General features: G+C 34.6%; 1 protein-coding gene across 10 annotated transcripts in view; it reads right to left on the bottom strand.

The window, feature by feature from the left end:
* The window catches only part of spn-E (spindle E), a 437239-nt gene that overhangs the window by 223182 nt on the left and 200107 nt on the right, over positions 1–13950 (bottom strand). For all 10 annotated transcript variants that reach the window (XM_067091862.1, XM_067091856.1, XM_067091855.1 and 7 more), the window contains one exon: positions 9652–9814. In XM_067091862.1, coding sequence (XP_066947963.1) covers positions 9652–9814 — 163 coding nt within the window. The remainder of the gene's footprint in view (positions 1–9651; positions 9815–13950) is intronic.

Below are 13950 nucleotides of genomic sequence, written 5' to 3'. Positions count from 1 at the left end.
GCTTCCCTGTACCCCTGTACCTGTCAGTTTTATAAATTTAATCATTATTATTTTCTTATTTTTATTTTCTGGGTTAGTGAAGCAGGTATACGCATTCTAAATTTAAGAAATGTATACAAAGTATGCAGTTAATTTTATTAGGTGGCTTTAAAGCAGTCCACTCATGTTTGAAATAGAGCAACAGTTATTGTTGTGATGTCATAAGACGCCCAGAAGATGGGAGTCAGGAGAACAGCGGGGTGGTGGGGAGTGACCCATACACAGTAATGGCATAAGGTTGAGAGTGCTCTCGTTTGAAGTTTGTTGGTTGGTTCGGAAGTCTGTCTTTTGTTTGTTGGGTTATGAGCTGGATTGGACAAGACGTGCAATGAAAATAGGTGAGTATTGTTTATTTGTGGTAGCAGTGTGTGGTTAGTCAGAAATGGACGGACTCAACAGCAAGCATTTGGGGATAGAATGGAAATGGAGAAGAGAATGTCCGAGATCTAATGGGATACAGGAGAGTATAAAGGATGGAGAGGACAAGTTGAAGATAGGCTTGCGGAGTGTGGAGAAGTGAAATATCCAGGGATAGAGATAAGAATGAGCTTAAAAGGAAAATCTTTAGAAGTGACAGAAGGGATAGATAGAGATGAACTTAGGGACAAAGAGAGTTCAAAGATAATCTTATCCAAACTAGATGATGTATATCTAAAAGATACTCTAATGGAAAATTATAATAAAATGAACAATTATTTTAAAAATAGAAAGATATTCTAGTGAAAAGATGAGAGATTTTATAATTAAGTATGAGAAGGCAGAAGCAGAGTTTAGTAGAGCGCTACGGAAAAGCATGCCTGAAGGAGAAGCAAAGGGTTTTCATGTATTAGAACAAGCGAATCTCACAAATGGTATTAGCAGCTTGTGATCAAGGAAAGTTGGAACATAAAACAGTGTCAGAGATAATGAAAATAAATATTTGAGGGATTAGGGAATAAAGAGGAAGGCGAATGGTTGGGGTCAGAAGGCTATGCAAAATTCGGGAGAGAAAACCAAAGCTATCGGGGAAAATGGAATTGAGGTATAGGTGGAAGAAATCCTACAAATAGAGAAGGGAATGTAACATTGTGTGCAATATGCAAATTGGAATGGCATTGGGCTAGGGATTGTCACAATTTTCAAAACAAGAAGAAACTAGAAACTGGACAAGAAGCAGAAAAAGTTTATATAAGAGAAGTTAGAAAAACAGAGGAAGAATCTTGGTTATGGGTTGATGCAATTTTAAACACAGGATGTAAATTGACAGTTTGTGGGGAATTGTGACTAGCACGTATTACTTTGGGTTTGAATAAGGAAGAATTAAAGAGAATGAATGATACTAAGAAAGAGTTTAATAAAGTGTTTAATTTCAGTGAGTCATCATACAAGTTGAAAGGAGTAATGGAAATACCAGTGATAATGAAAAACAAAAAGTTTTATTTGAAGACAGAAATTTCACAGGGTGATGTACTATGGTTAATAGGTTAGAAAACCATGAGTAAAATGGGTATGACCATAAATTTAAAGAGAATTGTGTTAAAATAGATCAGGGGAAATGAAAGTAAAGTTAAGAGGAGATAACTAGGGTCACCTAAGAATACAGTACCAATTTTGAGGAGGAAGGTAGTAGTGGTGTTACTGGAGGGAGGCAAGGAAAAGAGTCTACAGGAAATTGAAGGTGCAATGACGAAGTTATATCTAATATGTTGGTCACGGAAATGTAGATAAAATATGGAAGCTAACAGGAGAAGCACAGTGGGGTGATGGTTTGAGAGAAAAAGAAAAAGAGGAAATAAAAAAGTTGCTACCAGACTTGACTGCAAGTTGTGAGGTACATAAAAGATACAAAAGAAACCCTGCTAAACCAGTAGTGGGATTTTCTTGGAGTAAAATATTTAATGAAGTTGTAGCAATGGATGTGTGATAGATAGAAGAAAGTTCTTGGTAATGGTAGATATGGCAACAAGGTATTGTCAGGCTTTTTCGATGAAAGACAAGAAACCAGAAACTATTATAAAGACACTTTTTGATGGGTGGTTTGCAATATTTGGAGCACCTTTTAAAATATCTGACAACAGGGGAGATTTTCAAAATGAAAAAGTACGGAGGATGGCAGAAAGATGGAATATTAAAGTACTGGCCACAGCATCTGAATCTCCACAGAGCAATGGAATATGTGAGAAGATGGTAGGCATAATCAAAGAAAGCTTAAGAAAGATGAAAGATGATGTGGAAATGGATTGGTCAATAGCATTAAGATAGGAAGTGAGTGCCTGGGACTGCTTAATAAACTATGGGGGTTTCTCCCCTAACCAATCAGTATTTGGAAAAAACCCTTCTTTGCCAAATTTAACGGGAGAAGAGAGTTCAAATCCTGCCAGCAGAGAGAAAGGTATGGAAGAAAGTATTGTAAGGGATACACTGGATGCAATGCATAAGGCCAGAGAAGTGTTTATCAAAAACAGTCTTGTAATAAAATAAGAATTGCTTTAAACAAAAATGTCGGAGAACATAAATTTGAAGAAGCAGTGGTGGGAGATGAAGTGTTCTTTAAGAGAGAAAATGAATATGAATGGAGAGGACCTGCTCAGGTAGTGGGAGTATTGGGTAAAACAGTAGTGGTTATACATGGGGACCCTCTAAGAGAAGCTGTTAGAATACATGTTACTAGGATTCAAAGCCTGTCACCAGAAGAGGAAAAGATACCTTAAACAGATAAAACATATACTACGAAAAATGAATCCTGTACATCAAAGGAAAGGAATATAGATGGGCAGGAAGGAAAAGAGATGGTAATGAACTGCAGAAGGAATACAGATCTAGAAGAAACTATAAAACGAGATTTGGCAGAGGAAACACTGGAAGATGAAGGGGAATGTGAGTTATTAGAAGAGATACCCAGATTTAAAAAGGGAAATAGAGCTAGAGCTATAAACAAAAATACAGGACAAGTAGAAGACTGGACTATATTAAGTCTTCCAGGAAAAAGATCATGCAAATTTTGGCTCGATTCATACAATGTACAAGATTCACAGTCAGGTGACAAGGGATGGATTAACTTAAGAGAGTATAGTCATGTAGAAAAAATCAAAGATGAAGAAGAGGTTTTGCTAAGACTTGAAAATAGAAGCATAATTGAAGTTAAAGAAAAAGAAATAAAGTTGGAGAGAGAACGATGTATAGGAGGTGGTAAATGATGGACAAAAATCTATATCTACAAGATGGATAATAACTGAAAAGGTAAATGGGGGAGAAAGGATATGTAAAGCAAGATTGGTAGCTAGAGGTTTTGAAGAAGAAATGGCTGAATGGGAAAAAGATGCTCCTACATGCAATGCTGAATTTTTAAAATTTTGTTTGACACTGCTATACATTAGATGTAAAAACTGCAAATTTACAAGATGATGAAATACAAAGTGAAGTATATTTAAAACCACCTAGTGAAGATGGTGGGAGTGGATAATGGAAATTGAAGAAAACTGTTTATGGGCTCAAGGGTGTAGCAAAGACATGGTATTGTAAGGTGGTAAAAGTGGAGGAGTTGTTTAAAGGTGAGAGAAGTAGATTAGAGCCTAATATATTCTTTTGGAGGGAAGACAATAAATTGAATGGTATTTTATGTACACGTAGCTGATTTTTGTTAGGGCGGAACTGGAGGATTTTTAAAGGAAACAATTGGGAAGTTGAAAGGGAAAATGCAAGAAAGAGAATAAGAAAGTAAAAGTTTCAAGTATACAGAAAACACCCCGGATTTGTGGACTCAGCAATTCGAGAGAAAACTCGCCCATTCGCAGGTTTTTCATCAAGAAATATTCAATAATTAGTGCATTTTGATGTTATTTTCATGACTAAATACATTTTTTATGATAAAATAATGATTTACTAATATTCAAATATTATTAAGATTAATAAGATTAAACAATAATAATACTGTAAGATTAAATAATAGGTAATAAGATGAAATAATACATATTTCTCTCTCTCTTTCTCCTCTCCTATTTCAGCTCTCTCTCTCTCTCTCTCCACAGGGTAGAACCTGAGAAATAAATAGAAAGCCAGAATATAGATACTTAGTTCATAGTGTTTTAAAAATGTAAAGGTACATCTTTGGAAGACAAAAAACCATCATAAATTTTGTCTTGTCAGTTGCTTAACCCTTAAACGCCGAGCCTCTATTTACAAAAACATCTCCCGTATGCCAGCGGCGTTCGGGAGTTAGCGCCGAAGCGGAAAAGAAGTTTTTTCAAAAAATCACAGCATGCTTAACTTTTAAGATTAAGAGTTCATTTTCGGCTCCTTTTTTTTTGTCATTGCCTGAAGTTTAGTATGCAACCATCAGAAATGAAAAAAAATATCATTATCATATATAAATATTGAAATATATGACAGCAAAAAAAAAAAATTTTCATATATAATTTTATACAAATCGCGCTGTGAGCAAATCGGTTAAAGCTAACATATTTTTTTTTTTGTATTGTACACTAAATTGCGATGATTTTGGTATATAACAAATTGTAAAACGATCAAAGCAACACAGAGAAAATGTTATCACAAAATGATGCATGAATTCGTAACGGGCGGATGTAAAAAATTTTTTCAAAAATTCACCATAAATCGAAATATTGTGCTAGACTTCCAGTTTGTTGAAAAATGAAGCTAATTGATTGAATATTACTAGACTGTAAGTGTTTTAGATTACAATTGCAGTTTTCGACCATTTCGGTCGAGTTAAGGTTGACCGAAAGTAGAATTTTTTCTATTCATCGTGATTTATATGAAAATATTTCAAAACTGATAAAAGCTACAACCATGAGTTATTATCTGTTGTATTGTACATGAAATTGCACACATTTTCATATATAAAACTTTATGTAACGACTAATATAAAACGGTGCAAACCTTACGACAACTTGACGAAAGAATTTCTGAGATGTTCGGCCGAGTTACCGCACAGACGTAAGGAAAATGTTTTTTTCAAAAATTCACCATAAATCAAAATATTGTGCTAGACTCTGCCAATTTATTGCAAAATGAAGGTAAATGATTGAAAATTACTAGAATGTAAGAGTTTTAGCTTATAATTACGTTTTTTTACCATTTCGGTAGAGTTAAAGTTGACCGAAGCTTGAAATTTTGGCAGTTATCGTGATTTATATGAAAATATTTCAAAACTGATAAAAGCTACAACCATGAGTTATTTTCTGTTGTATTCTACATGAAATTGCACACATTTCCATATATAAAACTTTATGTAACGACTTATATAAAACAGTGCAAACATTACGACAACATGACGAAAGAATTTCTGGCGCGGATGTAATGAAAAAGTTTTTTTCAAAAATTCACCATAAATCGAAATATTGTGCTAGAGACTTCAAATTTCTTGCAAAATGAAAGTAAATGATTGAATATTACTAGAATGTAAGAGTTTTAGCTTACAATTGCGTTTTTTGACCATTTCGGTCAAGTCAAAGTTGACCGAAGGTTGAAATTTTGGCAGTTATCGTGGTTTATATGAAAATATTTCAAAACTGATAAAAGCTACAACCATGGGTTGTATGTTGCTGTATTTTACATGAAATTGCGCACATTTTCATATATAAAACTTCATGTAACGACTAATATAAAACAGTGCAAAACTTACGACAAAATGACGAAAGAATTTCTGAAATTTTCGGCCGAGTTATCACGCGGGTGTAAGGAAAAAGTTTTTTCAAAAATTCACCATAAATCGAAATATTGTGCTAGAGACTTCCAATTTGTTGCAAAATGAAGGTAAATGATTGAATATTACTAGAACGTAAGAGTTTTAGCTTACAATTGCGTTTTTCGACCATTTCGGTCAAGTCAAAGTTGACCGAAGGTTGAAATTTTTTGTAGTCGACGTACGGTACGTCCACTCGGCACCCAACAGACAATTTTAGTCGACGTATGATACGTCCAGTCGGTGTTTAAGGGTTAAAGAGAAATGGATAGACATTCCTTGAGAGATTAAAGAAATAAACAATCTCTCTCTTTTGCTTGTGCTGGCTGAATACAAATTAGTGGTAACTATCTTTCTGTTGGCTGGAAGGGTTAGAAGTACGTATGTATATATTTCTTAGGGGAGTAATGTTTTAAGATGACTTTGAAATGATAATATAATTTCAAAGATTAATACAGCATTTTGATAATAATTTAAGGTATATTTGATGTAAGATGATACTTTAAAGTATAAATTTGGTATCTGAACTTTCAAGACGGGCAGTTATACGCATTTTGAGAGGGGGGGGTGTTAACTATTCGCAGATTTTAACTATTTGCAGGGGGGTCTGGTACTCATCCCTTGCAAATATGGAGGGTTTACTATTTAGTAGTAATGGTAGAGCATAAGGAAAATAGGATTTATCTATAGAGAACCAGAAGCTAGAAGATTTACGGTTAATAGTGTTAGGACAAAAGTAGTAACCAGACCACTGAGCTGATTAACAGCTCTCCTAGGGCTGGCCTGAAGGATCAGATTCATTTTACGTGGCTAAAAACCAATTGGTTACCTAGCAATGGGACCTACAGCTTATTGTGGAATCTGAACCACATTATAGCAAGAAATGAATTTCTATCACCAGAAATAAACTCCTCTAATTCTTCATTGGCCAGTCGGAGAATCGAACGCAGGGCCAGCAGAGTGCTACCTGAGAACAGTACCCACCTGCCCAACGAGGAACTACACCATGCCAGAAATATCATACGATGTTAGTGAATTATGTAAAGCTTTTAAAGAAAGAACAACCCAAGATATGAGAAGATGATTAAAATAGTGAGAAAAACTAAGAACATAATGGGAGAAGTGATAACAAGCGAGTATATTTCAAACATTTGCGGGAAGAGATAGTAGGAGAGAGAAATTAGAAGGATGGGTTAAAACTGATAGTAAAACACTAATGACTGCAATTAAATCAAGTACAGGAGTAAATAGTAAGAGACTGAAAGTTAATATTGCAGCAATAAGAGAAACAATAGAATCTGGAGAAATAAAGGAGGTGGAGGTGAGTTGGATAAAAGGAAAGCATCAAATAGCTGATGTACTGACTAAAGCAGAAGTTTCATGGGAAAATACATATCAGAAATTATGTAGAGGGTAAAGAATTTGAGAATAATGGAGATTGGAGGGGATTAGGATAAGAAGAGGCTGGAAGGGAGGGAGAAGGAGATAAGTTTGATTATCTGTCAGTTTTATAAATTTAATCATTATTATTTTCTTATTTTTATTTTCTGGGTTAGTGAAGTAGGTATATGCATTATACATTTATGAAATGTATACAAAGTACATGGTTAATTTTATTACGTTTTTATTAGCAGTCCGCTCCGTATGTTTGAAATGGCGCATGTGAATGCTCGTGGTGCTGTTGCCAATCCAAGCAAAGAACCTTGAACTGGAACACTAGCTCCCCAAAACTGAAGCATAGGAACTTCCTGGAAGAAGGGTGGATAGGAATCTGAAAGTCGTTGTCTCTTACGGCTGCTAAGACTGTCCGGGGCATCCCCATTCTGAACCTCGGCTTCCTGATGGAAAGGTTGAGTTGAGAGATCTATCACCGGTCTCCAATTGCCAGTGGCCTTTGGTACCAGGAAAACCCAACTGAAGAACCCCAGAGAAGGACGGACTACCTTTTCCACTGCTCCTTTGTCCATCATCTTCTTCACTTCCTCCTGAAGAGCTAAGTGCTTCAGAGAGTGCTGGGTGTGAGTCAGGTGTAGGAGAGGACAATCGGAGAGACGAGGAGGGAAGTCGAATGTAAGTACAGTAGATATCCTACCCGAAGGACATCCACTAACCACTGTTCCGCTCCTTGCAACATATCCCAGTGGCTTGCCAGGCACCTCCCCGACGGTGGCAACGGGCGGGGAGTGACGCCCACTCTACCGAAGTCCTCCCCTGTCCCTGCCCTTACTCACCCTCCCTGGTTTTGAAGGGCAAGATCAGAAGGGACTATGCTGAGGCTGCTTCTTTGGTAAAAAAAAAGTCACCCCTTCCTTTTCTCTCATAAATGACAAAGTTCAGTAGGCAGGTAGCCTAACTACTGTACGTTTACCCACAGCCTATCATGGTTTTATGACCAATAATGTACTTTTATACTGCAACTTCTTATAAGTTATTGCCATGTCGTAATACCATACACGAGATACGTGTGTGACCTAGGCTAGGTGTTACACTCACAGTATCCAAAGTCAAATAGGCTATTACAGCTGTATTTAAGATGAAGGTAATGGTAATGACACTGATATTTTACGCTCTGAACCCATTTACACTGTATTATTATCTAGTTATATCATCATTGTAATATAAAAAAAAAGATCGACCCACCATTTGTAATGTTTCATGTTTTCACGATCAGCTGATTGCTACTGGAGAAGGAGTTTGGAGAATAATATTTTAGTTGCTAAAAGAAATTAATACATTAATGAAATTATTATTTTTAGGTACATAAATGTAAAATGGGTATACAAAGGTAAACTAACATATTTTAAATTGAAGTAAAATCCCTCAAAATCTCAAAACAGCTGTTTCCCGATTCGTTTGTTTACGTCGTAGTTGAAGTTGTTTGTGTTAGTTCTTTGGTAAGTGGTTCTTAATTATAAGAGATGGTTATGGAATGTTACACAAGCCATAAGTTAGGTAATCTTGTTTGAAAGCCTAGCCTAGTACAATCTCCCAAAAATAAAATTCCTTCGGTTTGTAATACAGTCTGTGTGAATTATATTACAAAACTCTTTGTTTACATCTTTAGTACATATGGCATTTCTCAATGATGACTAGTCAAAAGATAATTCATTCTAAGAACACTACTAAAAAGTAGCTGATAAATGAGAAAATGCAGTAAAAACATTGTGTAAATGAGAATACGGTAGAATAAAATATAAATAAAATAGTGAAGGAGTGTATGTTACTGTATAAGGCTTTAATGTAAAAATACCTCAGTTATTGTTCTCTCTCTCTCTCTCTCTCTCTCTCTGTCTATACCATATCTCAGTACTGCACATATCCTTTAGAAAAAATATTAATTATTATTCATCACCATAAAAACACAAAACCAAACAAGTTCCATCCAGGAAGTTCACAATACCATCAAATATTAGATGCTTGCAAATATTAAAGGACACTTTACATAGGATTCCTAGACTCCAACTGTAAATGTGACAACCCTCACCGTGACTATAACAATAAATCTGAGAAAACTCTCTAGACCTTTGATTACACTTTCACCTTTAAATCTGAGAAAACTCTCAGGACCTTTGATTACACTTTCACCTTCTACCAGCATTTTTCAGCAGCTAAGAAGATTGTTTAGACATAGTATCCAATTTTCTAAGGGTGGTCTTTTGCAACAATGACATGTCTCCACTTGACATGTTGGTTGAGTTGGTTTTGGGCTCTGACAGAAGTGTACAGACTAAACTAACTGTCTGATAACCTTATGCTAGTACTGGTGTTACATATGTACAAAACCATTAACCAAAAATTGAAACTTTTTTGAATCTTGAAAATATATGGCTATTATCAAATCATAAAAATATACATTAACCAAAAATTTAAAATTGTCATTGAATCTTGAATATATGGCTATTGCCAATTCAGAAAAACACAAAACTTACCAATAATAATTGCTTCTCTCTGACATCCAAACAGATGGCCCATTACTATTAATTTAGCAAGATGAGGGTCCACTGGTAACATGGCTATCACTTTCCCAAGATATGTTAAGTCACCATCCAAACAACATTCTCTACCTTTAGATTTTATGGCTAAAGCTCCCATCTGCAAAAAATAAAAAAAAATGTACTGTATATTTTCCGTGTATAATACCACCTTTAGATAAGACGAGGTAAAAAATTATAAAAAATGTTCATGAATTTATCTCTATATCTGTAGTTTAAAAGACTGCTGAATTACAAAACCATCTGTGTATAGGCTAGCTTTTGCAACAACAGGTATCTTATGAAATATTGCTTATGTAAAGATGATGTTTTACTTATTGTATCCTTAGAAATTCAAAATACCATATATATTCATGTATCATGCGACTTTTGAAGACCTAATTTTGGGGCTAATTTCAAGGGGGTCGCACCATACACGAAATATAAAATTTGCGTATGTAATATTCACATATTAGTATCACATTATAAAATACTAACAAAACGAATATGCATCTTTTCCATGGATCTTTTAACAAGTTATGCTATACTTCACACTATATTCAGTAATATGTTATGTATTTGCATATTAGTAACTGTATAATAAAAAACAAACATAGCGATCATGCACCATTTGCATTGTTTAGGTTTTTGTGAACGTCGACAACAATACCTTCCAGGAATTTTTGTTTCGGTATCAATTCAATTTCTGTTTAAAGATAACCATGAGGGAAGATTTCATCCCATTTTCCATACACGTTAAAACAACAGTAAAATGTGTTCTTTCATGCCCAGATGCTTTGATTAAAATACTTTTCTCTCCAATATTATTTAAGGTCGAGTTTGATGGCATATCGAAGTTTAGGCGTTTCATCCATGATGCCGATGCATGATAATTTAGTGTCACTAGCACTTGAACATTATTTGTTTTCTCAGCTTTAGCTACAACTTGCAGCTTAAATTTAGCAGTATATTTCCTTGCAATCTTTTCTCCATAGCGAATAAGGGTGTAATGTAAAATATATATCAGTCCTATTCTACTTAACGTCATTTGAAACATAACTACTGTACAGTAATTGTTTACTATCATACGATGGTTGAAATGCAAGCAAAACAGCTGTTGTTATCCAATTCGGTTGTTCATAGCCATGGCCTAGACAGTGTTCAAAGCGAAACAGTTGTTTCTTGTTGGGTTGTTTATGGCTGTACTCATTTACTCAATGAGTATATCATAACTACGATAGTTTTATTATTTGCTTTTACTTTTTTAACCTATTTAACTAGACGATGGGATAAAGAGATGGAGTAAAAGAGGTTAGTCCATAGTAATCTGGTCTCTCAAAAGAGGAACTTGCATGATACACGAGATATGATATTTTTTATGGGTGAAAACTTGGGGGTCGCACGATGCGCAAGATCGCGCCTAAACAAGAATATACAGTAAACGAAATAAAGTCGATTCCACATCATGTTTTTCCTACACACGTCACCTAAAAGGGAAACCATTGTTTTGTTTATGTTTCATCACCAATCAAAAGCAACCCCTAACAACATGATAAAGTATGATAATTATCGTACATAATTATCGTTCGTATGACTGAATTGTTCGAAACAGTTACAAACAGCCTGAATTTTTAGTGAAAAATTAATATGTTATCCTAAATGTTATTACTACCGTAATTACACTACGTTACCGAAAGATAAAGGTTGCTGAGAGCACAACCATTACTCAATATTTACATTTTATCAGCTTGCTGGCCTTGCACAGATACAAGTTGATTTCATCGATATGGAATCATTCGTTGAAGAGGCTATCTATTATAAAGATATGCCAATAATATATAAGGCAAAAATGGTTTTATTACCTTTATTATTAGTTTATTTCATAGTACACCTCTTTTCATGTATGTCGGTGGTAATCGCACCAAGGGCAAGGCTAGCCTACTGATAAACATCACTCAGAATTCAAGGTCTGATTTTTAGAATGGTAGTACTGTACAAGACAACCCCCAATTTTTAGGGGTGTATTTTATTATTTAAAAGTCGTCTTGTATGCGGAAATATACGGTATTCACGTACAGTATGTGTGATATATACATATATAGACAGTATAACTAAAATTTATGATAAAAGGTGATTTCATTTTAACCTGAATACATTACAGTAAACCCCCTGTATTCGCAGTCTCACGATTCGCAGACACCTATTTGTGGATTTCTCTATGGAACATATACTGTATACGCATTATTCACTGAAAATTCACCCATTCACGGTATTTTTCACTGAGGAATGTTCACTAATTACTGTATTTTCATCTCATTTTCATGACTAAATGCACTTTTTGTGATAAAACTATTAAAATACTCGGATAGTGCTCGAGTTACGATGATTCGATTTTGCAATGGGGCAAGCAATTAATACCAATACAACAATATTTATAAAAATATTTTTAAATTTCAAGCGGGAACAGGCAACAGCGTACAATAAGGCAGTGAGAGAGACCAAATTACAATAGACCAACTTTTTTCCTCCATCTCTTTAACCCATCTTTTTGTTAAAAAAGTAAAAGAGAATGATAAAAGTATTGTTAGTAATGTTATACTCTCGTGTAAATGCGTACAGCCATAAACAACTGAATGAGAAACTGTTGTTTTGCTTATCACTGTATCGGATAACAACAGCCTGGTCTGAAGGACTAGACTTATTTTATGTGGCTAAGAACCAATTGGTTAGCTAGCAATGGGACCTACAGCTTATTGTGGAATCCGAACCACATTATACCGAGAAATGAATTTCTATCACCAGAGATAAATTCCTCTAATTCTTCATTGGCCGGCCAGAGCTCAAACACGGGCCCAGCAGAGTGCTAGCTGAGAACTATATAGTGTAGGCTAAGCTAATTCTTGTTTGTTATTCAATTTCTCTTTATATACTGAATTATCATAAGTCACTCTGCATGAACCTCCAGAATTAGCTGATATTAATACAGTAATTACTATACCGTGTATGTATAGAGTATACTTTATAGTGTAGGCTAGGCTACCATTTATGTATGCATGGTACTGAATACACTATAGCCGATTCACTTAAGGTAGATTCTTGAGCCTATGAGACGTTTGTTTGGCGGCCTCTGATTGGCTGGTACTGGGAGGTATGCAGCTCGCTCACTCTTTCATTTTAATGTCTGTAGCTCAGAAAACTTAAAATATGTTTATATTTCTTCATTTATCTCACGTTTTACACAAGATAGGAAAGTTTTGGTCATATCATAGGATTCGATATTAATTGTACAACTAAACCGTGATTTCCTGAAATCAGTAAGATAAAAAACAAAGGAATTACAACAAGTAAAAGTGAAGAGAGAAGCATTTCATTCTTTATACCTGTTTTTACATATCGTCGAATTTTGCATCATTCATGCAATCAAGATAAAATAAAACTTGTGTTTTCATACAATGAATTCACCCTGAAGAAGCTGGTGCTTTCAGATTTTAGATGCGTGTGATATGTGAAGAGAAAATGAAGAATATGTCGTATTATGTTGCATCCGTTCTTGACTCAGTTTGAATAATGCCGAGAGACGGTGGTCTGCAAACAGCGAGCTTTAAGGCACCGTTGACAGTTGCCAATTAGTGATATGAGAAGTTTTTAGTTTCGACAATATTTACCGTATTATTATGTCATTAAATTTTCTGTAAATAAATGCATAGAATTCCCATTATGACTGTCGAACACTCTCACTCCAATATCATATATGTCCGTGTGTCTGAACATATCTGAGTAAGTGTAATTCCCGTAACGTTCCCACACCCCTGCATCACTATATAGGATAATGAGACGAATGAGAAGACTTTTATAGCTTTATATATTTAAGCAAAAAGAATGGAAATTCATACTGATGTATTATGTCATAAAACAAAATAAAATCATATACATTGACAGTGTCATTAGGCTATCTATATGAACAAAAAGAAAAGAAAGTCTTACATATTTTGTGACGTCATTGCCATTATTTAAAAAACATTTAATGGAAAATCATACATAACATATAGTCATGTCATTACCTACTGAAACAAAAAAAAATGAAAAATTATACAGATACATTATTATTCCCTTGTCTATTGAAACCAAATTAAAGGAAATTACAAACAGATATACATTGTTATGCCATTATATATTCAAACAAAAAAGGAAACTCATGAATATACTGTAATTATGCAATTACCTATTTAAGAGTATTAAAATTATAGATACACTGTT

The sequence above is a fragment of the Macrobrachium rosenbergii genome, chromosome 48 (assembly GCF_040412425.1).
Source record: "Macrobrachium rosenbergii isolate ZJJX-2024 chromosome 48, ASM4041242v1, whole genome shotgun sequence".
In the NCBI taxonomy this organism is placed as follows: Eukaryota; Metazoa; Arthropoda; class Malacostraca; order Decapoda; family Palaemonidae; genus Macrobrachium; species Macrobrachium rosenbergii.
Note: the sequence above shows the minus strand (reverse complement) of the source record. Positions and strands in the feature narration are given on the sequence as shown.